The sequence below is a fragment of the Cladophialophora immunda genome (genome assembly GCF_000835495.1).
Source record: "Cladophialophora immunda strain CBS 83496 unplaced genomic scaffold supercont1.5, whole genome shotgun sequence".
Classification (NCBI taxonomy): Eukaryota; Fungi; Ascomycota; class Eurotiomycetes; order Chaetothyriales; family Herpotrichiellaceae; genus Cladophialophora; species Cladophialophora immunda.
Window position 1 is genome coordinate 2,009,943 of NW_015622545.1, and position 22,465 is coordinate 2,032,407.

Here is a 22,465-nt window from a genome sequence, read left to right on the forward strand (position 1 = left end):
GCGTAATTCTCTTCCTCCAGCCCGTCGATATCGCACTATCTAAACCTCTCCCCTATTTAAGGAAAATCGCATCACAGGCTGTTCAATAGGTCACGTCCATACTTCTTCAACAACAGCGCCAAAGTCGACCCTGTAGTGTGAGGGTGCCATGAAGTAAAAACAAGCACAACGCGTCGTTCATTCATCTCAATGGCGAACAGACACCTCTCTCAGGCGAGATGACAAGAGCTGTCCAGCATCGCCGCGTTAATCCCCCTTTTGCGCTCATCCAGCACTGAATCCCTCAGAAATTCGCTCCGACACAACGCACACATGGGGACTCGGGCGAAGAAACAGGCCTTTGAGCTGCCCAAGATCAAGTACATTTACACCCAGCCCGGCAAAGACCGATTCACATTCTACGACGTCAAGTTCTGGCCATATTCTACCCCTCCATGCGACGAACCCATCTTCGCCGTGATTAGCCAGAGAGAGGTTATCATTGGTCGATTGTCAGCTAAAACTCGTTGTACCGTCACTATCCTCCATCATCTGACCGATCCCGACGTACAAGGAAACCGCGAATCTCTTGGTCTGAATTCTTGCGCCTGGGCCTACATAGATCCGCAAAGACCTTTATTGATAATTGCGGGCGCTCTGGGGCTAATCAAGGTGATTGATGTCATCAAAGGACAGACTGTCAAGCCTCTGATCCAGCATGTCAACGGAAATATCAACGACATCGCAGTGCATCCTCTCTACCCATGGATTTTCGCTACTGCTTCGGAGGATGGCCAAATTCGAATTTTCGATCTGCGACGATGCGAGGTGCCCCGCATATCGCCTATGATCATAAGCTGTGGTTCAGGAACAGACGGACACAGGGCTGGCGTGCTGACGGTTTCATGGCACGAGACCGGCCGGTATTTGGTCACAGCAGGCTTCGACCACCAAATCTGTGTGTGGACTATACCAGATCTTGGTATTCGCTCCCCCTTCTGGCAGAAAATCGACCCAGCGCGCGTCAAACGACACTTTTTTGAGACCATGTGGATCTACTACCCACACTTTAGCACCAAGGCGCTGCACTCCAGTTATATTGACTGTGTCAAATTCTTTGGCGATTTGATACTGTCAAAGGCTGCGACCGAAAACAAGATTGTGCTCTGGAAGGTGACTGGTTTTGATTCGCGAAAACCTCCACCGCCACCAATGACAGCTGTAAAGACGGCAATTTATCTCGATACGCGCAACGGGTTTATGCGCACAGTAGTCGTGGACGAGGATGGTGCGAAACGGTGGGAAGTCCCAAGCGAGTTCCGAAACACCGCCTCATACAAGCGACTCCTGGAGTTTGCCGCTCCCTACAGTGACACATTCTATCTTCGATTTGGCCTACTGTTGCCCTCGCCAGCATACCCCGACTTACATCCGTTGATCACGTATGGAAATGCTGCTTCCGAACTTCGATTTTGGGACCTTGAGCAAATCTTGGCGGGTCATGCAGGTGAACGCGACGGCAGCGACAAACGTCGCGGCAGAAAAAGAAAGAGACCAGAAGCTGAAGTCCTTCCTACCCGAGAAAAGAGACCAAAAATGGAAGTGCCCCCTGTTCAAGAAAAGACATCAAAACTTAAAGTCCTTCCGGCCCGAGAAAAGAGATCAAAAATTGAAGCCAACCCTCCATCAAAAGCGCAAACTCGACAGCGCCAGGTGCCTCGGGGGGCCTCTGAAAAGAGGTCTTTGAGGCTACAACGACAGCTTCCAACCGTCAAGCTCGAGAATGTAGTGATCAAATGCGGATCCATACAGATCAAGCAAGGCCCGGCAGAGATTAAGGAAGAGGCTAGGGACGCCAGGCAAGAGTCTTCTGATACCATACGACCGACTCTTCTCACTCGCGCAATTGAAGATGTCAAATTCCCAGCTCCTTCGACCCTTGTTGGACGATCAACCTCTTCAGGTTCAGATGTTGTACGCCCTTCTTCGAACACGAAAGTTGGCAAAAAAGAGTCTCTTGTAATTCCCGTCAAAAAACTGACCAGGTCAAAGCAAATCAGTATTCAGTTAGGGGACATCAGAATTGACAGGCCAGTCATTCCTTCAATGCCTTTGCAAGGATCGACTGGCCCAGAGCCACCCCTCATTCCGCTGCCGGAAATGAAATACGACGATTTGTTTCGCTTTTCATCTTCTAAGAGGAGCTCGACTAGGCCAACACCAAACGCTATCCGACCAACCCCAAATATGTCAGACAGTAAAACACAGCCATATTCCACTCACAGTAGAAGTTCGACCCGGTCCAAACCATACGCTGACCAACCAACCCCAAATGTGTCAGACAGCAAAGCATTATCATCTACGGTACCCGTTTCAAGCAGACCGCCGTCTCCATCAAAGTCTGACGGTTCTCGACCCTCTCTAGATGCTCCAGATGGTGGTTCAATGTCTCCCATGGATTCTGCCAGAAGACCACCTCAACTCAAAACTGAGGCCATTCAACTGTCCCAGGATCCGCCACGCATCAAAAGAGATGAAAATCCTGTCAAGAGATCGGCTCGTCTAACACCGCACACTACATCTCCATCCCCAGCTGCTACAGATATCGCGAGGGATTCTGATCCTGTCAGAAAATCGGCTCGATTGACACAACGCTCCCTGCTCCCGTCTCCAGCGGCTTCAGATGATACTGATACTGCCAGAGTATCACCTCTTTCTGCATCGCGCGCCGCACTGCAATCTCCAGCCGCTTCGGATACCGCGATAGATAGCAAAGGTGTCAAAAGCTCGGTTCTTTCAACACCACACACCCCTTCCCTGTCTCCGGCTGGGCCGGATAATTCGAGAGAAGCAACTTCAGCCAGAAGGTCAACTCGTTTGAAAGTAAAGACTAAGAATAGGGAGACAAAGACTCGAGATGCCGTAAGAGACACGCCTCCTGTTGAATGGCCTCTTGCTTCACAATCTCCCGTTGTGCTTCAGCCTCTATGCAATCCAGGTGTGACCACAGACTCGATCCGATCCCAAAGGGTTATTCCAGAACCGCAAATCATTGTGGTGCATGAGAGCTCTTCGGAGAGCGAAGAAGAACTTTCTAGTGCTCTAGAGATGAGACAGCGGTCTCATAATACTAGACAGCTCGCTAGAGAGACCTCTGAGTCTCTAGACTTTGACGAAAATATTTTGGATAGTATAGAGATTGGGGGAGAGTTTTTCGACGCTGTGGGATCCGAGCGGTACCGTTCTACAAGCTTGAATACTGAAGATACGACTTCCGACACCTCAGAGAGTGAGCGGGTTCGATCAGCCACCCTAGAGTCCGAAGGGACTTCGGATACCTCGGGAAAACACAGAGAGCGATCTGTTATTGACCCTACAGAGATCGACGAAGAATCTCTCGACATCGAACAAAAACCACCAAGACCCAGTACCGTGCCAAAGTCGACAATATCTGGTATATCCGCGCTGAGCTTGCAGTCACCCTCCCCTGATCTTCGGCGTATCGTCAACTCAGAAAAGGCTGGCTTAATGGCCCGGGACCGTGAAAAATATTCCGTTGACGATCCGCACAATCCCCTCAAGGCCCATATGAAGATTCTACTCGATAAGCTCCAGTTCAAAAACAAAGCGATGTTTGTGACGAGAGCAGCTGATTGGAGTCCTTGCGGGAGGTGGTGCATCGTAGCTGGAGAATCTTGCCAAACCCTGACCAATGGTTGGGGTGGCTTCGCCGTACTGTATCGTACTGGATTGTCGGACAAACATAAATCTGACGACGATTTCGACCAAGTTATGGCTATGGCCGATAAGATCAGAGCCATACTCCTCGAGCTAGATGACCCCGAGGAAGTTGGCGCCAGGCTCAAACAGCTCGATGTCGTACTCAGCCAAATTAATGAGCCTAAGTACTCTGACGACGCCGTGGTACAACTCCAGGTTATGCTGACAGAACTTCTCGTCGCCCACCCTACAGTCCTCGAGGAGACGCTGAAAGAACTTGGAGAGCCATTGGAAGAGCTTAGCGAAGAATTTCAAGAGACCATCGGTGGCCCAGAAACCTCGGATGAGGAGGGGTATGAAGACTCTGACGACGGCGAAGAATACGAGGATGCCGAGGAGTCCACAGGAGACGAAGCGCCAGAAGATGATGAAGAATTTGAAGATGCCGAAGAAGATGCAAGTGATGCACCGTCTGCGTCCGACACTGAAGAAGTCGAAGACAGCAACAACTCAGAGGCGAGGTTTTATCGTGCGAAGCTTCGTTCTGGGCGACGGTAGCAGAGCTGATATGATTCTTGTGCAGTATTCTTATGACCTCGTCCTTCATCTTCGGTAAAATACCTAGGGATGGAGAGGTATCCCTCCGTACAAAGTACCTAGTCGTCATATCTCCAAGCTTGCGAATTCCAGTACTTTGTTTTACAATTTCACTTGGCTCAGAAGGCTATAGATGCAACAGTCCTTTGTTTCTCCCCTGGATATTCTATCGCCTCATGACACCGATCTTCGCTATGAGCCCTGAACTACGGTGTAGTCTCTCTAAGGCCCTGTTATGCGTACCTTGTAGATAGCAATCCCAAAGCACTAGTAATTTTAGCTCGGTGTTTTGGATGCTTAGCACCGACCTAGCGGAGTCCCCGGTGTTAGAACAACAAGCTTCCAGTATCCAGCGGTGCAATGTTACTCCGCCCCGTGGTGTGCCATGGGCCGTGGCACAACTTCCAGAAACTTCAACCACCCACCGTACCAGAGACCATCCACTTACGCGAGGCCTGCAGATACGAGTAAAACAAGCGCCGGATGCATGCTCGCTTCGTGTCGCGATTCGCTTCGCCTCGCCTCGCACTGCGCACCTCCCGTTCTGCTCACGCGCCGAATTCCCCGGGGCGGCGTTCTTCTGGGGTTTTGTGGCTCCCTTCTCGATTGAGATTCCGACAGTGAGATACACCTCATAGTATCTTCCGACACGCTGGCCAACATGAGTGGCGACACCCAAAATCCATCCGCACAATCCGCGCAAACTCAAAAGTTCTTACGATACCGATCAGTTCGTCAATCGGCTGTCAAAGAAGCTGCGCCTCAAGATCCTCCCCCTCCCTTGCCGCAGACGTCACAGACCTCGTTGACGCGCCTACCCTCGAGATACCATCGGCGGCCACCAGCGACTCAAAGTGCGCCATTACCGAACGAACCGCCCTTGCCTCCTAGCGTTAATACCGCGACGGTCTCAAGACCTCGAGGCCGGACCTTGCACGATGCGTCTGAACAGGATGGGCAGGCGGGACAGGCAGAAAACGGCGCGCGCCGAATGGTCATTCAGCACAGCGGCTCGCGACCTACGACTAGGCCGACGACCGGCAGAAGCACTCCACGCAAGCAGACTTTGACGTCGAGTATACAAGAGCCGTCGCCGGACGAGCTTCGGAGATCCCTCGAAGCTGCCAGGGAAGAAGCGCGTTTGCTTTTGGAAGGGGAACAAGACCGAGTCAGGGCGCTAAGGCAGCAGGAGGCCCGGCGGCGGCATAACGAGCGGGAAAAGCGCAGAAAACAGGAAGAGAAATTAGCGCAAGAGACTCGGCAGCGAGAGGCTGAGGATGTGGCGCGACTAGAAGCCAGAACACGGCCGGACCGCACTCGACCTGAAGACACCCAGCACTGTGAGCAAGATGTTGATGAGCAGTATGAAGCTCCAGCGTCATCGACACCGGACCCTGTTCTTGACGTGAACAAATCGAGGACGCGTACATTAGTCATAGGCGGACAAGCCTCCTCCGGCAAACAAGGTGAACGTGCACATCACCGCCGTGCATCATCCGCGGTTGAGCAGCTACGACAGAAGCCAAAACAAAGTCATTCTAGAACAAACAGCGCCGGTAAGAACGACGAGAAGACCAATAGTCAAGCACCTATCCCTAAACCCAACTTCGATGCCCCAGTATCGGCAGTAAACGCTGGAGAACGGAGGGTAAGCGTCAAATGTAAGGAAGCGCTCGTTACTCTCCCTATTACACCCTCTACTACATCCAAGGACGTGCTGAGTTCCGCCTCCCTCTGCATGTCCCAGCCGATTGACCCTCGAACGGCTGTCCTGCTGGAGTCCTTTTCTCAGCTCGGGCTAGAGCGACCGCTGCGAAGATATGAGCGGATACGTGACGTGATGAACTCCTGGGACAGTGACACACAGAATCATGTCTTCATCATGGCTGAAGGTGAATGTGCTGCCCCAGGCTTGCAGCTCGCAGACGCTCCCAAACAGCAACCTTACGGGACCGTAGTAAACATCTACCATTCACAGAGGCCTGGAAAATGGGATAAACGCTGGTTGAGACTGAGGGAGGACGGCCAGATCACCACATCCAAGAATGAAAGTGGCATTGATTCCACCAACATCTGCCACTTGTCAGACTTTGACCTGTATACTCCCACCGCCCGACAGATCAAAAAGCTCAAGCCTCCTAAGAAGCTGTGCTTTGCCCTGAAAAGCCAGGAGAAGTCGGCCATGTTCCTAGACGGGGCAAACTTCGCGCACTTCTTCTGCACCAAGGACAAGACGGTCGCCGACAGATGGTATCATGCCGTTCATTCGTGGCGGAGTTGGTACCTGGTCAACATGCTTGGTGAGGGTCAACAGAAAACGACTGACCCGGCAGAAAGGCTAGGGCAAGGAAGCAGACCAGGGACAAGGGGGTCCAAAGAATCGTTGCCCTACGTGCTCGGCTCTTTCAAACCACTTCTGGATTTCGGTTCCACCTTTGAGGGAAAGCGAAAGCCAGAGTCGGACGTCGCGCATCGGGCGTCACAATCTGATGACCAGAGGCCGTTGATTGATTTCGTACCCGAGAGACCGAGCATTGACGAGAAAGCGGGCAGCCCGAAATTCCCTTCGAGGCCACCAGGAGCTCCACCTACATCGTTTCCGCGAAAGCTTATGGTCGAGTCAGCAACGAATGGCACCGGCGAAGACACAGACGGACCATTTACTGGAACGGGTCTCCTTGCCCGGAGCGCCAGTCGTCGATCGCAGGGCGGGCACCGATCAGGTCGCGGCGCCCCAGGCAAGCCTTTAGTTGATCTCACTCCCACGAGCGAGTTCACTGACGGTAGTTTGCTACGGAAGATGGAAGCAATGGCACCTCAGCAGGGAGTGCTGGAACCGAAGATCGACCGGCTGAAGCGGAGAGAGGTGGACATCGCGGTTGGCGAGGGATTCTAGCTGCATCACCTAGCTCCTGGTGAGCAGAACAGCAAGACGAGGCACCTCACTGAGAGGATTGCACAATCGCTCATGCAGCTGGTGACTGGAAGGATGAGATTACGATGTGGCTGAATGAGCTTATGAAAGAGGGTTTGCTTATGTTTTGTGTATATATACTATAACCACATTGCGAGTTCCGTCCTATTTACCATGACTCTAACTGTTGGAGGACGGTCCAAAGTCACCGCTGTTCCCCAAAACCTGTTGTAAGGGGCAAATCCTACTAGGCGGGTTGGTAGAGAGACATTGGGGCTCGGAGTCCACGTCGATCAGCCAGCTCGCTTCTAATACCTTACGCCGTGCGCATCGAAACCACACCACTCGGCGGGTGGTCATGACATGCCATTCACCTGGGCAATCAGGGCACCTCTGAAGTTCGAAGACATACGGCAGTCACGGTCCAGGCCTTTTCGACAAGCGTTGTGAAACAGCCCTTGTTGCTCTCGACAAAGATGGCTAGCTATTCATGCAGGCGGGCGCCAATCGAGTCTTCGACAGCAACGCCTGGCACCTGGGGCTGCGCAGGACCGAAATCTCTGCTGCAGCGCAGCCTGACGGCACGATGCTCGCCAACAAAGAGCTTCCATCTTCCTGCAACAATCTCCCTCGTATCTCCGTGGAGTGCGCAATGCTTTGTGACATTGGGAAAACATCCACATAGCCGTTGTGGATGACCACCTCCGCCTTGGAAAACCGGCATCGACGTGGAGCGCTAACCGACCATGCGACACGACGATGGACCCCATCAGCGCCCTAGCCCTTGCCTGCAACGTCACGCAGCTCGTCGAACAAGCGATCGAGGCGGTCGGTGTGTGCAGGGAAATCTACGAGCGAGGTTCGCTGGACGAGAACGATAAGATTGAAGAGTCTGCCGAAGGCATTGCGGCTGCCAACAAGAATCTGGAAGCTACACTCAAGGCCCAGAAGACCACACCGTCCAGTCGTCCGACGCGGCTGCAGAAGATCGTGGACGATTCTGCGGCGACCACGGCTGAGCTCAAGAAGGTGCTGAACCAGTTGAAGCTCTCCAAGAAACAGGGCAACAAGCAGACCGGCAGCGCTTTCAAGACGAGTTTGAGGGCCATCTTCAAGAGAGGGACCATCGAGAGTCTCCGGAGGAAACTGGAACAGCAAGATGCGGCCTTGCGTTCAGCCATTCTAAAAGATCTCTAGTAAGTGGTGATGGCCGTTCTTGTCTCTCATCTGCTGTGTAGCTGGATCGCAATCATGGCATCTTCAAGAAGAATGTACTCGTTCACTTTGTCTCCACAGCGTGACGTCTTAGAGCCAGAGTCTCGCCTTGTCCTAATGTCCCAGGTCTCCAATGCTGATTCTGCAATTCAACATCAAAGTTGGTCAGGACGACCTGACGCGAAGAAACGAGTTCAAAGCCTTATCCGATGGCCAGAAAGACGCCATCACCCAAGTCTTGGGAAAATTGCAAGTAGTATCAAAGGATGTTGCAACATCGATCAAAGCTTCGGAAACAGTTTTGGCGGCGCGTCTCACCAGCCAAGATGCCCAGCTCGAACAGAGCATGCGCATGCTCTCAACAGACATTCCAGCCACGGTCCAAGGGTCAGAGGCCAGATTGATGAATCGCTTCGATGGCCAGGAGTCCCTCCTCAAGGACGCGGCTCAGAAGCAGGGTGTTCAGACAGAGTATTTACAGGATCAAGCACACGACGCACTGAGAACCCGGCTGCTCGACGCTTTGGCGTTTCCGGAGATGAATGAACGACGCAACATGATCGAGCAGCGCGTCGGCGACTTCGGCGAGACTTACGGCTGGATATTCGGTCCCACAGACGACGACGAGCCTAACGATGACGATGAGGATCGCTTTCATCCTGGAAGATCCCATGCATTCGTCGAATGGCTTCGAACTGGCCAAGAGATCTTCTGGATCAGCGGGAAACCTGGTAGTGGGAAGAGCAGCCTCATGGGCTTTATCTATCGAAATCTTCAGCCTGGGCGCCGAGCCTTTGCCCATTTGGAAGCATGGGCAAACCCACAACCTGTCCGCATACTCAGTTTCTGGTTTTTCAGGCCGGCCACAAGGGTTTTGTTGAAATCTCTCGAAGGATTCTGGAGGTCACTATGCTTTCAGATCCTTGGCATGGACAAGGATATTGTGACAAAAATTCAAGCTGACGTCGACAATGCAGCACCCGACAGCCTACGAGCATGCCTTGTCAAGCCGGGCTCCCACGCTCAATCTTGGACAAACATTGAACTAAAGTCGTGGCTACACTATCTGCTTGATCACTCTACATTTAATTATTGCTTGGTGGTTGACGGGCTTGATGAGGTTCCGAATGAACGTGAAGCTTTGCTCGATGCAATCCGAGTTATTGCGCAGAGCTCCAACAAGATCAAGATTTGTTGTTCAAGCCGACCCGAGAATCTCTTTCAGCGCGCTCTTGAGCAATATCCGTTCCTGCGCTTGCAGGACTTCAATTATGGGGATATCATGTCACATTGCAGAAAGCACCTCTCTACTACGAGAGCTGCTTCTTTTACAGAGCGCATAGCCCGTCGGGCTGACGGCGTTTTTCTATGGGCTTATCTTGTGGTGAAAGAACTCAGCACCGCTGCATACCTAGATGACCTGGAAGAATTGGAGCAACGCCTTGAAGAATGTCCGAGTGAAATGAACGAACTGTTCATTTTCTTAATTGAGCGGCAGGACAAATTCTATGCGAAACACCCAAAGCCATACCTGCGCCTAATTGATGTTGCAACCAGGAAGGGTATGGAAGCATCCCTGCTTGATGTGCTTGTGGCTTCCCAGGAACAGGAGAGGTTGAGTTGCAACTTCCCTGACAATCTGGACGCGCAGTTTTTGACATCTTTGAATGCTGTGGCTGAGAATTTTGAAGCCAGCGTGGTGGCAAGATGCGCAGGACTCGTCGAATTCATCGAGCAGTCAACCGACTCAGCTCACAACCCATTTTTCCCCGAGACCTTCGCCCACAAAGCATTGGCCAGAGTTAAAAAGTTGGAGGCGCATTTCATCCATCGGAGCGCACAAGACTTCCTTGTGGACAGCGAAAGCGGTGCTGCGTTGCTTCGGTCCTGTAACATCTCCGAGCAGGAGGCCTTCCGACGTTTGATGACTGCTTCAGCGGTCATATTCTTTCTCAATGACAATCATGAGACCCCCTTCAGAATTTTGGAGGCTGCTGAAGAAATAGACTGGGCGCTCTGGACTGAATTCGACACAATAGTCATAGATCATGCCCTTGTGACATCCCAGAAGCGTCGGCCACTAGCATTGCCCCCTTCACTGTCCGGGGACGAGGTCGAAAATAGACGACTGGCCAAGGTTCAACCTCGCTTCGGGATAATATGTCCACATCTCTCACCCCTCAAGAATGTTGTCTTTACCTATGCCGTTACATGGGGATTGACTCGATATCTGGAAGCAAAATTGAGCATGCTGGGAATGGAGGAATTAACTCTTGTGTCCGGCTTCTATGCAAGTTTACTCTTCGACTATACTGTAGACGTGCACAGGAAAGCTGACTACGACCTCCTTGCGATATTCAAGCCTCACATCTCCTGGACGCAAAACCTCACATTGTATCATTTCTGGCGTCAGGACTACTGTTACGTCCGTGTTACTCGCCCTTTCTGGCAACAATTTCGACTGGACTCCCTCTATGAAGCCTCAAGCTCGAGCATTCTGGGAGCGCTTCAGCAACGAGGGGATCGTGTTGGTTGGATCTTGAGTGGCATTGAAGGTGAAGCGCCCGGCCTGAGGGCATGGCTCATTTTCGATAATGGGATGGAGTGGACAATTTATCCTGAACCGGACGAACCGGACGAACCGCTAGCTTCGACCATGAATGCAATGGCAGACAGCTGCGATATCCTCAGGTTTCACATCACTCTACAGGCCGGCCCCCCCAGTGTACAATTCCTTCAATGTTCCCCTGCAGGACTCGATCGCTTTTTGGAAATTGGCGCCTCTACCAGTGAGTCGCTACAGCAGATCATCCTCGAAAGCCATCCCGAATTTACGGTCGGCAAACATATGGCTGGTTTTCTGAACCACCATATAGCCAGCTTGTCCGCAGTAGAGATCGCGAGGGTTGTGTTCGCACATCGTTCTAGAGAATACCATTCCATCTATGGAAATAACGCTTACATTTTCTCCCAAGGTCGCATCTATAACGTACTTGTTTCTGAGAGAGAGTCCTGGGAAGAAAGGTTGCTCTCCGGAATATTCTGCGAGGATTTCGAGACCGACCCTGAGCATGATCCGGTATTGAACGAGATTCTGAAGATACTGCAGGAATATAGAAATAAGCGTGCGAGGGGGTAGATCCGAGTCGGAGCAAGATGCATAGTATCGGGGAGGATCAATCCGCGCAGAGCATACTCCTCCTTTCACCCATGTCCCTATGTATATGTATCACTCTCTACCATGGCAGAGCCCTCCAAGAGCCATCTCTCCGTCTCGTCGTAACCCTAGGTGCGTTAACATGTTCGATCCGTCCTCCTAAACGACAATGACTAGAATCAGCGAGCGTGCACCCCAGGCAGGCTCAATGGCAGCGGCTCCGCGTCGCGCTCCGTGTTTAATAGTATGTTTGTTCATAGGACGTGTATATAGAATGCTGCTGACATATTATCCAGGCCAACTGTGGGGTTGATTAAGCGGCAATGATGTACGCGCAGTGCCCTCCAAGCAAATCTACCACTTGAGCACTACAGTTGCGCGGAAGAAGCTTCCAGCGTGCGCCTCCGGGTTGTTCGTAAAGAGGTGTGCTTGTTATTGTGGCTTGGGAACATCTCCTCGTGAGCTGCGCGAGTTGCTTCCTTTCGCCCACGCAGGATGAGATCATGTCACTCACTGTCATGTCCTTCATTTCGCACCACTTCATATTGCTTTGCAAGAGTTGGAATATTCAACCGCCGTGCAGGTATTTGAGTGAGTGGCTTGCACCCTCAATCGTCTTCACCGGCAGGCGAAACGTCCATTCCTTCCTCCCTTGACCGACTCTAATCTTCCCCCTGGAAAAAGTCGACAATGGCACGGGCACCCTTCGGCCCCAGGCCTCTGGGCGGGTAGCACAGGTAGAGCGGATCGTCGAGGGTGTTGAATTTGGTCCGGAAGCCGGTCTTCTTGTCCAGATTGAACTTGGCCGCAAGGGTCTGGTAGAGCGAGTCGAGCGTGGCGGCCTTTGCGCCGCCGACGTTGTGCTCGCTGCTCAGCTTGGCCGTTGCGCCCGCGCCGAACGTGCACGTCTTGTAGCCCGCCTTCGCGGCGGCCTTGAGCGCCGCCTGCACTGCCAATTCGATGGCTCCGTTAGTCGCGCCGGGGAAGTCCAGTGCCCACTTGACCTGCACGCCCCATCGAGGCGCGAGTTGCGCGAGCACCACCAGACTGTGGATTTTGCCCTGGTCGTCGGTGGCGATGAAATACTGGCGGTGCGAGGCGTCCTTGAACGGCGTGATCACGCTCAGGTGGACCTGTGCGCCCTCTCGGTTGTCCTGCCACTCCTTGATGCGCTGCTCGACGTGGTGACGCACGTCTTCCGGCACGTCGCTACCGTATTCAGTCACCTTCACACCTTCCTTCGAGGCGTGCCTGATCTTCCGATCAACGTCGCTACTGATGGTCAAATGCTCGTTGTTGGCAAGATTAACACGCTGCTCTGCCACGTTGGTAAAGCTCCTCCATCCCAGCCTGTCGCCGAGCACCTCTTCGATTTCCTTATCGACCAGAATAAAGAGCGGCCGGAGTCGAGTTTCTTTTCGAAGCCACTTCAGGAATGCGGCGATCACGTCTTCAAGTTGGCTGACTTCGCAAAGCGGATTTCCGGCAATGATTGCTCGGTCGTGCGTGGGGACGTAGGCGATGGCTGCGCCCGTCTTGTCATCCCGCCAAACCTGGAACCTCTCGTCCATCCAAGAAGTGTTTGTTGCGTCGCCGTAATTTGCCACCAGGTTCTCAAGTGGCTGAAGATAGCCCTTGGGACGGTGCAACGTACTGTCTTCAGGATGCCGCAGGTTCGGTTCTTTTTTCGCTGGAAAGCTTTTGGGGTCGCGGGGAAATAGCGACGCGTAGCGCAAGTTGCCCAGGTCTAGAATGAGCGCGACTAGACGTTCGAGACCAATCCCGGCTCCCGCGTGAGGCGGTGCCACCCACTCGAAAGCTTGCACATATTCTTTGAGGTCGTCGGGTTCCATGCCTTGAGCTTGCATCCGCTCCTTCAAGAGCGTATGCTCGTGGATTCTTTGTCCCCCAGAGAGGATTTCTTGTCCCCGGACCATAAAATCGAAGGAGTTTGTGATTTTGTCATCCTTGGGGTCTGGCATGGTGTAGAAAGGGCGGGCAGCTGCCGGGAACTTGTCGAGAATATAGTAATCGGTGTGATATTTCTCCTTGACCAGCTCTCCAAGTCTTCGTTCGGCTCGCGTTGGCAGGTCGTCATGCTCAGATTGTTGACTTCCGTCGTCATTGGTCCAGCCTGATTCGTTCAGCAATTTGACCCCTTCTGCAAATGTGACCCTCGGCGTCTCGTCCAGCCAGACCAGATCATCATGTGGGAAGTGATGTTTCATGGTATCAATGTCGTTCCTGTTGCGGTCATACAGTGTTCTGAAGATCTCCTTGAGCGTTGCATCGATCAACCACATGGCTTCATGATAATGTTTGTCTATGGCCATTTCCAGGTCCAATCCCGTAAACTCGGTCATGTGGCGAGGAGTGTTCGAGTTTTCTGCGCGGCGATGTCAGCTATCCATTATCAGAAATAAGGGGCGAGGAGGGAACGAACCAGCTCGGAAGACTGGGCCAATCTCAAAAACGCGGGCGAAATCTGCAGAGATACACATTTGTTTGGCAAGCTGGGGGCTTTGAGCCAGGAATGCTGGACGCCCAAAGTAATCGAGCTGGAAGACGTCAGCTCCACCCTCAGTTGCGCCGCCTTGCAGCTTTGGTGTGTGGATCTCCAGAAAGCCACGGTCCTCGAGATAGCGTCGGAAAGTCCTGCAAACAGCCGACTGAACTCGGAAAATGGCCTGCGCGGACGGTGTTCGCAGGTCGATGATACGGTTGGCCAGCCTGACTCTGTCCGAGATAGAATGACCGTCAGTTGCCGCGTCGGCCTCGTAGACGCTGAAGGGCACAGGAGCCGTTCTCGCCGAGATCAGATGCATCTGTTCAATCTCAAATTCCACGTGCGAAGCGCTTGTGCTCTTGACCGTCTGTTCCGGCTCTTTGACTTTGGCCTTGACGATCACGATGGAACCTGGTCGCATGTGTTCCACCCACCGCACCATATTCTCAGAGATACCGCCGTCTTTTGCGCTGAGCACGCCTTGTATCGTGGTGGTCTGCTGGCGAAAGACCACGAAGGCTAGCTTTGCGCTCATGTGTCGAACGACGTGGATCCGAGCGCGAAAGGTGATCTCCTTGCCGATGAAGCTGGCATCGACTTCTTCAAGTGAAGTCCATTTCGCCGGCCATACGTCGTCATTGACAGCCTCGTCTTGAGATTGCATCAGTGGCAGTTTGCCGTAGTGTCTCTTTGCCTCGGGAGGGTCCTCGTTGTCCAAGAAATCATCTAGGCTTTTCATTGCCTCCCCGTGGGCCAGCTGGTCGGTTTCTCCCCTGCCTTCCTCCTCATCTTCGCTGGACCACTGCACCTCGTGTTCGATCACACGAGCAACATCATTTTCGGGCCCTCCTCGGCGGTGTTTCTCACTATGATTAGATAACGTGTCACCCAGCTCATGTTTGCCGTTGGAGATCTTGTTGCGGAAACTCGCGATGGCACCCATGACCTTGGACATGTTACGTGCGCGGTGGAGGATATCAGTGCTGCACAGACAGGAAGAGCGACCAAGCGCAAGGGGACAAACAGGTTCTGGGGTTCGCACCGTAGTGATCTATCAGCCTTTTAGTATGTCGCGGATGATCGACCCGGTATGTCACCGTCGATGATCCTGGAAAAGATTTGACGTCATTTTTTCTACAAGCCGGTGCAGGCCACTGCAGTCGGCAGGCATTGTAGGGACTCGCTAAGATGACAGACCGTTGTGATCTTCAGTGTTGGTTTCAGGTTCGCAGGCAACGAATAATGGGTTTCCAACATGCATCCTCCGACCAGGTCCAAAGCAAGAACTTTGGAATCGGGACTTGGCCGCGGGCTGCTTGGCAGATGATGGGATTGAGCTCATCACGTGGGAGCTCACGTGTCGTTGGCAATTGCGGAGCCGCCTCGCCGCTTTTACGACATTGCAGTTTGCTACGCAATGCCACTTATTCACTTCAAGCGGCCGGAGATGCCTACCTTTCTAAGCTAGCACCATTCCAAAAGTCCCTAATCCACGACGAGGCTGCTATCAACATCTGAGAGGTTTCTGCCACCATAATGCCGGCGGTGTGCCCAACCACCATATAACAGGTTCCCAGATGTCTCGAAGTCCAGAAACATACCCATCGCCAACAAGGGTTGGGATCCTGCGAATGAGTTTGCAGAACGGAGGCTGAGCCTCTAAACCACGGAGGCGGAGTCCTTCGAATGCACGGAAAGTAAAGTTCACAAGAACGTCCAAAATTGAAGAACAGAATTCATCATTGGAACCTGACTGATTGAGTGACTGAGAAATCGACTCTCTGTTGGATAACAAGCACTGGCGATACTATTCCCCTACTCCCTTTGCCTCGCTTCCTCGACGCTGTCCAGCCTGACTTTGAATAATGACTAGTTTACTACTGGTGGATAGGTTCCAGCTGACCCCTGCTAGTTCTTGTTATCGTTGCCAACGCCTGGATGTTGACCTCGTTGCTACCGTTGGGGTGGTCTCCATTCTCCTCACGAATGTTTGTCTTGATTCGCCGTCCCGTAGATACCACGTTTTTCGGTGTCTGTCAAAGAAACACTTCGGCCAGGGCACACGGTTTGGTTTTTGCGTTCCCAGGCGTCGGATGGTACCTCCCAGTGAACCTACAGAAACTAGAATGACTAGTCCAAACCTGGCCTGAAGCATTACTAAAACAGCTTAGCGCCACTGTCTCGAAAAAGGCCAGCTAAACCCGTTGTAGCGATTTTCGTGTCGCGCTTTCCGCCGTGGATATGGCCTCGTTCCACGTATAACAGAACGACCTGATCCCCCGAACTGATAAACAGAAATGGTACCTAGGTACTCAGGTATTGTACGCTGGCGCATGGGTGTCTAGGCATTGTGAGATCCAGTACCCTCCCGATGGTAAGAGCATGGTCTTCAAAGTCCCAGATTATAGTATAGTACTTTCTGTGTGAGGTCAACGGTGAAGGGGCTTCTAATTTGGCTCATAACCGGAGTTGTGAGTCTGCGACTGGTACCGGAAGACACGCACGGCAACAGTAGTTGAATGTGACTGCGAATTCGGTGTCCACAGCGGTGAGCCTCACCCAGCATCGCCAATCCTGAACAAATCTCCAAGACAAGAGAGAGCCCAGGGGAACAACATTGGTCTGCTTCTGTATTTTTTTTTTCATTGAATATTGGCAATCAATGCCTTTGGATCTCGGCTGCCGTATTACTGCTATTGTTGGCCGTATGACTCATTCGAACTATTCAGCAGTGCAATAATACCATCAGCTTTAGCTGTTCTAGCATATCTGTGCCATCGAGCTGTATGGGCAACCAGTGGGGAACGACAGAGGATCTCACTCATTGCAGTTTACAATTGTATCTTACTACTCGCTATCGACCGCGTTGGGACAACAATCTCTCAAACCACGTTCGTTGGAAAAATTATGTAGCTTGCAGCCGGGCTCCCTAGAAAGCTGGTTCAAGACCCAATATTGGATATCATCACTCAGTTTTAAAATAGTATTTGGCAAGAACGGACGGATCAAAAGACCATGTTCATGCGTCAGGGCTCGTGCCCGCGAAAAGCGGCTTTTGTTATGTTGTTGCCGAACTTCAGTTTTGAAGAGACATGCCCTTGCAAATATCTCCCCATCGATGGCTATCATCCCGGGTTTGACACTTGTTCGCTTTGGTGTAGCAATTGATCAGGAGGCGGACCACGTTCTGCTCAGCGGCGACCGGAATGGAAACTGTGGCATATCTGACCGAGGCTCTCGGATCGTGAAAAGGTTAGCTAAAGTGTGTGTGAGTAGACAGTTGGTTCATTCCCTTTCGAGGAGGGCGGACTGCCAGTGAGTGATTCCTTTGAGCAAAGTTTGCGCACAGAGGTTGGGTTCTCCGACGATAAGATCCCGCGGGTCTTCTCGCTGTGCACAGTTCGAAGTCATATTGTCTGTGGCATAAATGGGCAACGCAAGAATAGCAATGTGAGATAGTTCCGAAAGACTAAGACCCCTCAACATCGACCATCATGCCGTTCTGCCCGTCGAGGAGCTGATAATGGAGAAGGCATCAGAATTTGTTCTGAGCTTCTTGGCGATAAAATCTTGAGTTCATCAACAGTTCTTCAGAAGCAAAGCCACGAGCGTCGCGCTTTATCAGATACCCTTCACGGCATCCGGAAGTCCCGTCATGGAGTCGATTCAGCTTTCAAGTTCGGTCGACGGCGATAACTGTTGCCGCCTGAGGCGTCTGGATCAGATTTGCCATTCCTCTGTGGGTGAGTTCCTTCAACTTAGGTGTCTCGTTGCAGGGTGGCATACACGACAAGCCTTTCCGCAAGTGTTGGCTTCTTGCCCAGAATCTCTTGAGTCTTGAATCGAGAAAGATACAGCTGTAGTCGATCAAACTTGCTCTCGGCTTCGATCTGGAGCAGGCAGGTGAGAATGTTGAGTATCAACTTGAGGACAGCGAGCTCTTGTGCGTTTAGAGTCTGCTCAGCACTGCTTTCAGTTCTGCCTCTTTTGAAATCCAGCGTACTCTCTCTAGGATGCTCATTCTTGGCTCGGACTGTATACAGACTTTCGGCGAACACTTGTAGATCACTGAAAGTATCAGCACGCAGGAGGACAAGGTTGCGACTACTTGATTGACCATCAGCAGTGAGATTCGCGACCTGGAAGCGCGCTTCACTCAGAACGAAAAATTGTAACTGGCCGAGGATATTATGAACGTCGGCGACTTCAGCTTTCAACCTTCTGCAATCATCAGGAGCATGGCGCGCCTTCTTGAGTACATCGTTGAGACATTTACAGCTGCCATCAAAAGTCCGACCAGCCTGGCAGCAACACTGAGAGGGTCTGCCATGATTGCGACGGGGTTCTGACGGTAGAGTCTCCACCAGAGTTTCTGATTTTGACCTCTGATGTCGAAGCTTTAGCGACTAGCCTCCTATGGAGCGGTCCATGGAAGACGATATGTTGCCGTGCCATCGGCAAGAGACCTCCTCTCTGCGATACCAACGATGCAACAATATGACGGCTTCCAACCTCCGTGATAATGAGAAATGCCACGATGATCCGACGTAAGGCTACCGCAGGTGTGTTGTCAGAAGAAAATCCCTCTCACCGAGCACGTGCTCGTGTGATCGAACAAATCAGATTTCAGGGGGGATTTGTGCCAAGAGGAGTAGAAACTGCTCGCAGTTCAATCTAGATTGGGATCAGAATGATGCCGGCCTATGCTCATCAAGGCTGTCTGATGTCGGATCACACAGCTTTAAATAACGGTGTTGTCTAGGGTCAAAGCCGCGGGTGGCTGTGTGAAAAGAAGAGCAGTGACGTGTCCGGGCCGATATCAAAGCTCACAGGGACGAGTCAAGTGAAGTGATATGTTGTATTATCCAGCCAGGATTTAAGAGTCTTTGACCATATGGGTTGGCGTTGAAGAGGAGCAGAGAGGAGGTCGGAGCTGGTCATGTGATTCCTCCGCTCTCTTCCAAGAGCATTGTAGAGCATCATAGCAAGCAGTGTGACAAAGACGCATGTCTCTGTGAATGGCCATTAAAAGAAGAGTCACAATGAGGTAGACGAGATAGCACGTCAGAAAAGAGCTAACGGTTAGCATTAATATTACCATTGTCACTCCGCCCACTGATATGTGCTGAGCCTCCGTTTTGGTTCTTCGTGGATATATGCACATTCCACCATCTGCGTCGCCGTAGATATGTGCAGGTATAGTTCTTTGTGTCTCCGTATATCTTATCGTGTGTGCTTGTTTTCTCCGCATCTTCCAAACTTCTCCACAAGACTGACTATTCACAAACCAACAGCAAGACCACCATCTAATCTGTGATCGTGAACCCAAGCCATGGATATACCAGAGAGTTATGGTGTTGGGCGCGGCATGGGCTCTGGGGAGCGTGCAAATGTTGACGGCGCCCTCTTTTTGCTCAACACGCCCAACCCAAGGTCGGCCACCTCAGAGGGAGACGAAGTAGAACCGTGGTCTGCTGTCTCCCCAGCGTGCTTCTCACCATCGCTCGACCCCCAACTTAAGCACGTCCTCGAATGGGCCGAATCACCTTCGCTCACGGCGACGACAGACTACATCGAGTTCCCTTTGGCACCTCCGCAGTTCGAAGAGCTCAAAAAGCTGGAGCAACTTGGGTTGTTTTGTGGCGAAAATTTCCGGTACCACTTGCTATCCTCTGAAAAGACTCAACGCAGGAGATCCTGCTAACCATAATTTAGGTACGACTACTCTGAAGCCGACGAGATCCTCGTATTCCGAATGGCAGGCGGAGGACACGAATGGATCAAGGGCAGACTTACAATGAAGATCTCCCAGGGTCTCGCGGACGCTGCGGCCAGAGATGACAACTCTCACTCTGCCAGGGAATTTGCCTTGCTGCCTACCTCCCTCGGTGGCTCCTCACTCCTGAACTTTCGGTCATCCACGGTGGCAGACAAGAAAGAAAGACGGTCACCGGATGCTCAATTCCTGTCCGATCGGAGTCGCCGTCCCTGGCTTCCTAGCTTGATCATCGAAGTAGCTTGGACGCAGACTACGAAGAGTTTAGAAAAGCTCGCATACGAATACATTCGGGGTAGCAATGGACGAATCCGCACTGTCATTGGTTTTGACGTCAATCCTTCTGCCAGAAAAGGTGCGACAGTTTACGTTTGGAGGGCCGTGTTCAACCAAGACAATATCGCTGTTGCTTGTGACTCTACTGTAGGAGTTCTATCACCCTCTCCGTCAACGTCTCTAATCTGACCTTTTCGTCTAGGAGATTCGCAGCGTGTCTGGAATCAAGAACCCCGACCCGCAAGCTGGACTGCGCTTGACGCTCGAAGACTTCGCATACTCTCGCAACCCAGAAGAATACCCGGACCTCGATGCTGTCGTCATCTTCATCCCTGTCGATGATCTCTACGAGATCTTGGAAGAGGCCGAGGCCGCTCAGGAAGGTTTCCGTGGTGGAAACCAAAATGGATCTTCAGCTTCTGATCCAAGCCCGCCTGCCGCCAACACGACTGCCTCTCATGGCTATTCGCTGAGATCTCAAGACGGACATGGAGTTTAGAAGAAGACTTTGGGGATGGGCGTATCTGGAGGTGAGCATTATCGATTTGAACAACAGACCGAACACTCGTTTGGTCAGGGAGGCAGCGTTATGGGCGAGGTCCTTGCTGTGGCATCTCTTGGGAGAAACAACACTCCTCGGGGCGAGGTATGATGACGTTCTGGCACCAAAATATCGGGTAAAGCCATGATGACGCTCTGGCACAAATATCGGGTAAAGGCATGATCAGTAAAGATAATCCATAATTCATCTCTCCAGATCGATTGGGCTGCTGGTGACTTCTAAAGGTTCAACGGCCCGTGCCCCTAGTTGGGCCTTTTACATACTGCTCATCCTAAAACAGTCTCGGGTCCCAGCAGAGGATCCCTTACCAGCACCACTCCCAGTGCCCTTGGTGTGAGAGTGAAACCACGTCCTTCTTTGTCAACCTCGAGGATGAATTCGTCCAATGCGGTGCCTTGCCAGTATAGTTGATCCAGATAATACCACATGACCGACCTGTCAAATGGCCCTCTATCACCTGCAGCAGTAGAAAACTCGAACAACGCACGATATCCAATCTTGGCGTGCCCATTATTTGTCGGCACGTCCTCGACGTTGTTGGTCGGATGGAGCCTGACCTGGACGGGTCTTGCAAACAATGGTGGAAGCAGATCAGCTAGGACGTGCATCATATCCCGGCCATTGCTCACCCAGCGACTGATATTAAGACCATCTTGACCAGATTCTGTGGTATCTACCATGAGAGTGATGGACGATTCCAGACCGTCAGCGCTCTTGAAAGAGTAAGTACCCACAAGGCTATTTTTGGCTTCTTCTCGAGCCGCCGTCTCCAAAGCAGGAACCAGGATCCCTGAGAATAAGTTGCTGAGAATGGGCACGATGCGGTTCGAAGGGGGCCCAGCGGCCAGCACGGTCAGGCCCACGTCGAAATCTGGAACCAGAATCAGCTCGGAAGTGTAGGAGCCGAACGCGCCGGCTTTGGCGTATAGGTCTACAACTCGGTTGGTGACGGGTAGAGTAACACGATGGATTTCCCATGGTGCTCCCACAGAGTAGTAGGGGTCAGCAGTATGGGCAACCGGCTTGAGCCACCGTCTCGTTAGAGCCTTCGATAGGAGGGATGATGAAAGGATCGCCCGTCCAAGTTTCGAGACATCCGCTGGGCTGGAGTAGAGATTCCCACCCCTGGACCACACAAGGTTAGCTTACTGGGCCTAGCAGACAGCCATGACTTGAGGCAGCACTTACGGCCCTACTTCACCGAAATCGTAATCCCAAAGCGTGCTTGCCGGCGTTCCAGGGATGACACATCCTGACTTGTCCAGCGGAGGTGTGGTCGACGTTCGTGACAGATCAAGGGGTCGCAGCACTTTCTCTTCTAGCAGAACAGAATAGGGCTTGCCCGAGATGTTTTCGAGAGCATAGGCCAACAGTTGGAAAGCAACGTTGCCGTAGATAGGGGTCGTGCTGGGGGCGAATATAGGATGCCGTCTGGTGAACCATTCGAAAAACTGCGCTCGCCCACAGCTGGGCTCGTTTCCATTGGGAGGCACCTTTGTATGCTCCAAAGGCGGCAGGCCATAGTTCTCTTCCTGGAGGCCCCTGTACGCCAATTCTCCAACCAACGATACTGCGTTTGAGGTTAGCCTCTTGGGATCAGACAAGGGGAAGTGGTTTTTGAAGAGCGCACAATCTCTCGGAATACTCGCCATGTGGCTTGCTAATCCGCCTATAGTGACATCTTCCCATGCGGTGTCATCTATGGGATGTAGGGCGGCATCGGATTTCCGGGCGGCGTCTCGCAGCTCGGGAACATATCGCGT

General features: G+C 52.2%; 7 protein-coding genes across 7 annotated transcripts; 5 read left to right on the top strand and 2 right to left on the bottom strand.

The window, feature by feature from the left end:
• Positions 1-45: 45 nt before the first annotated feature.
• On the top strand, positions 46-4,288 carry PV07_08916 (uncharacterized protein). Its single transcript, XM_016396122.1, has one exon. The coding sequence runs from the start codon at positions 313-315 to the stop codon at positions 4,255-4,257; it is 3,945 nt and encodes a 1,314-aa protein (XP_016245978.1). The 5' UTR covers positions 46-312; the 3' UTR covers positions 4,258-4,288.
• Positions 4,289-4,742: 454 nt separating this feature from the next.
• Positions 4,743-7,374, top strand: PV07_08917 (uncharacterized protein). Its single transcript, XM_016396123.1, has one exon. It carries the CDS (start codon positions 4,958-4,960, stop codon positions 7,190-7,192), a length of 2,235 nt encoding a protein of 744 aa, XP_016245979.1. The 5' UTR covers positions 4,743-4,957; the 3' UTR covers positions 7,193-7,374.
• Positions 7,375-7,969: 595 nt separating this feature from the next.
• On the top strand, positions 7,970-8,407 carry PV07_08918 (uncharacterized protein; the record flags this gene model as incomplete). Its single annotated transcript, XM_016396124.1, has 1 exon — positions 7,970-8,407. One exon carries the CDS (start codon positions 7,970-7,972, stop codon positions 8,405-8,407), a length of 438 nt encoding a protein of 145 aa, XP_016245980.1.
• Positions 8,408-8,558: 151 nt separating this feature from the next.
• Positions 8,559-11,564, top strand: PV07_08919 (uncharacterized protein; the record flags this gene model as incomplete). The annotated part of the gene is made up of 1 exon (XM_016396125.1): positions 8,559-11,564. The coding sequence occupies one exon, from the start codon at positions 8,559-8,561 to the stop codon at positions 11,562-11,564; it is 3,006 nt and encodes a 1,001-aa protein (XP_016245981.1).
• Positions 11,565-11,770: 206 nt separating this feature from the next.
• PV07_08920 (aspartate-tRNA(Asn) ligase) lies at positions 11,771-15,326 on the bottom strand. Its single transcript, XM_016396126.1, has 2 exons — positions 14,026-15,326; positions 11,771-13,968 (listed from the first exon to the last, which is right to left on the bottom strand). Exons 1-2 carry the CDS (start codon positions 15,041-15,043, stop codon positions 12,245-12,247), a joined length of 2,742 nt encoding a protein of 913 aa, XP_016245982.1. The 5' UTR covers positions 15,044-15,326; the 3' UTR covers positions 11,771-12,244.
• Positions 15,327-17,846: 2,520 nt separating this feature from the next.
• PV07_08921 (uncharacterized protein) lies at positions 17,847-18,418 on the bottom strand (the record flags this gene model as incomplete). The annotated part of the gene is made up of 2 exons (XM_016396127.1): positions 17,847-18,309; positions 18,348-18,418. 2 exons carry the CDS (start codon positions 18,416-18,418, stop codon positions 17,847-17,849), a joined length of 534 nt encoding a protein of 177 aa, XP_016245983.1.
• Positions 18,419-19,369: 951 nt separating this feature from the next.
• PV07_08922 (uncharacterized protein) lies at positions 19,370-20,885 on the top strand. The gene is made up of 3 exons (XM_016396128.1): positions 19,370-19,743; positions 19,804-20,287; positions 20,343-20,885. Exons 1-3 carry the CDS (start codon positions 19,421-19,423, stop codon positions 20,637-20,639), a joined length of 1,104 nt encoding a protein of 367 aa, XP_016245984.1. The 5' UTR covers positions 19,370-19,420; the 3' UTR covers positions 20,640-20,885.
• The last annotated feature ends 1,580 nt before the right edge of the window (positions 20,886-22,465 follow it).

Bases quoted from the DNA above. Each gene is read 5' to 3' on its own strand.
- PV07_08916 (XM_016396122.1), top strand. From the start codon at position 313: ATGGGGACTCGGGCGAAGAAACAGGCCTTTGAGCTGCCCAAGATCAAG.
- PV07_08917 (XM_016396123.1), top strand. From the start codon at position 4,958: ATGAGTGGCGACACCCAAAATCCATCCGCACAATCCGCGCAAACTCAA.
- PV07_08920 (XM_016396126.1), bottom strand. From the start codon at position 15,043: ATGTCCAAGGTCATGGGTGCCATCGCGAGTTTCCGCAACAAGATCTCC. The intron at 13,969-14,025 runs GTTCGTTCCCTC...ATCGCCGCGCAG, and splicing joins TGGCCCAGTCTTCCGAGCTG to AAAACTCGAACACTCCTCGC.
- PV07_08922 (XM_016396128.1), top strand. From the start codon at position 19,421: ATGGATATACCAGAGAGTTATGGTGTTGGGCGCGGCATGGGCTCTGGG. The intron at 19,744-19,803 runs GTACCACTTGCT...ACCATAATTTAG, and splicing joins TTTTGTGGCGAAAATTTCCG to GTACGACTACTCTGAAGCCG. The intron at 20,288-20,342 runs GTAGGAGTTCTA...CTTTTCGTCTAG, and splicing joins CTGTTGCTTGTGACTCTACT to GAGATTCGCAGCGTGTCTGG.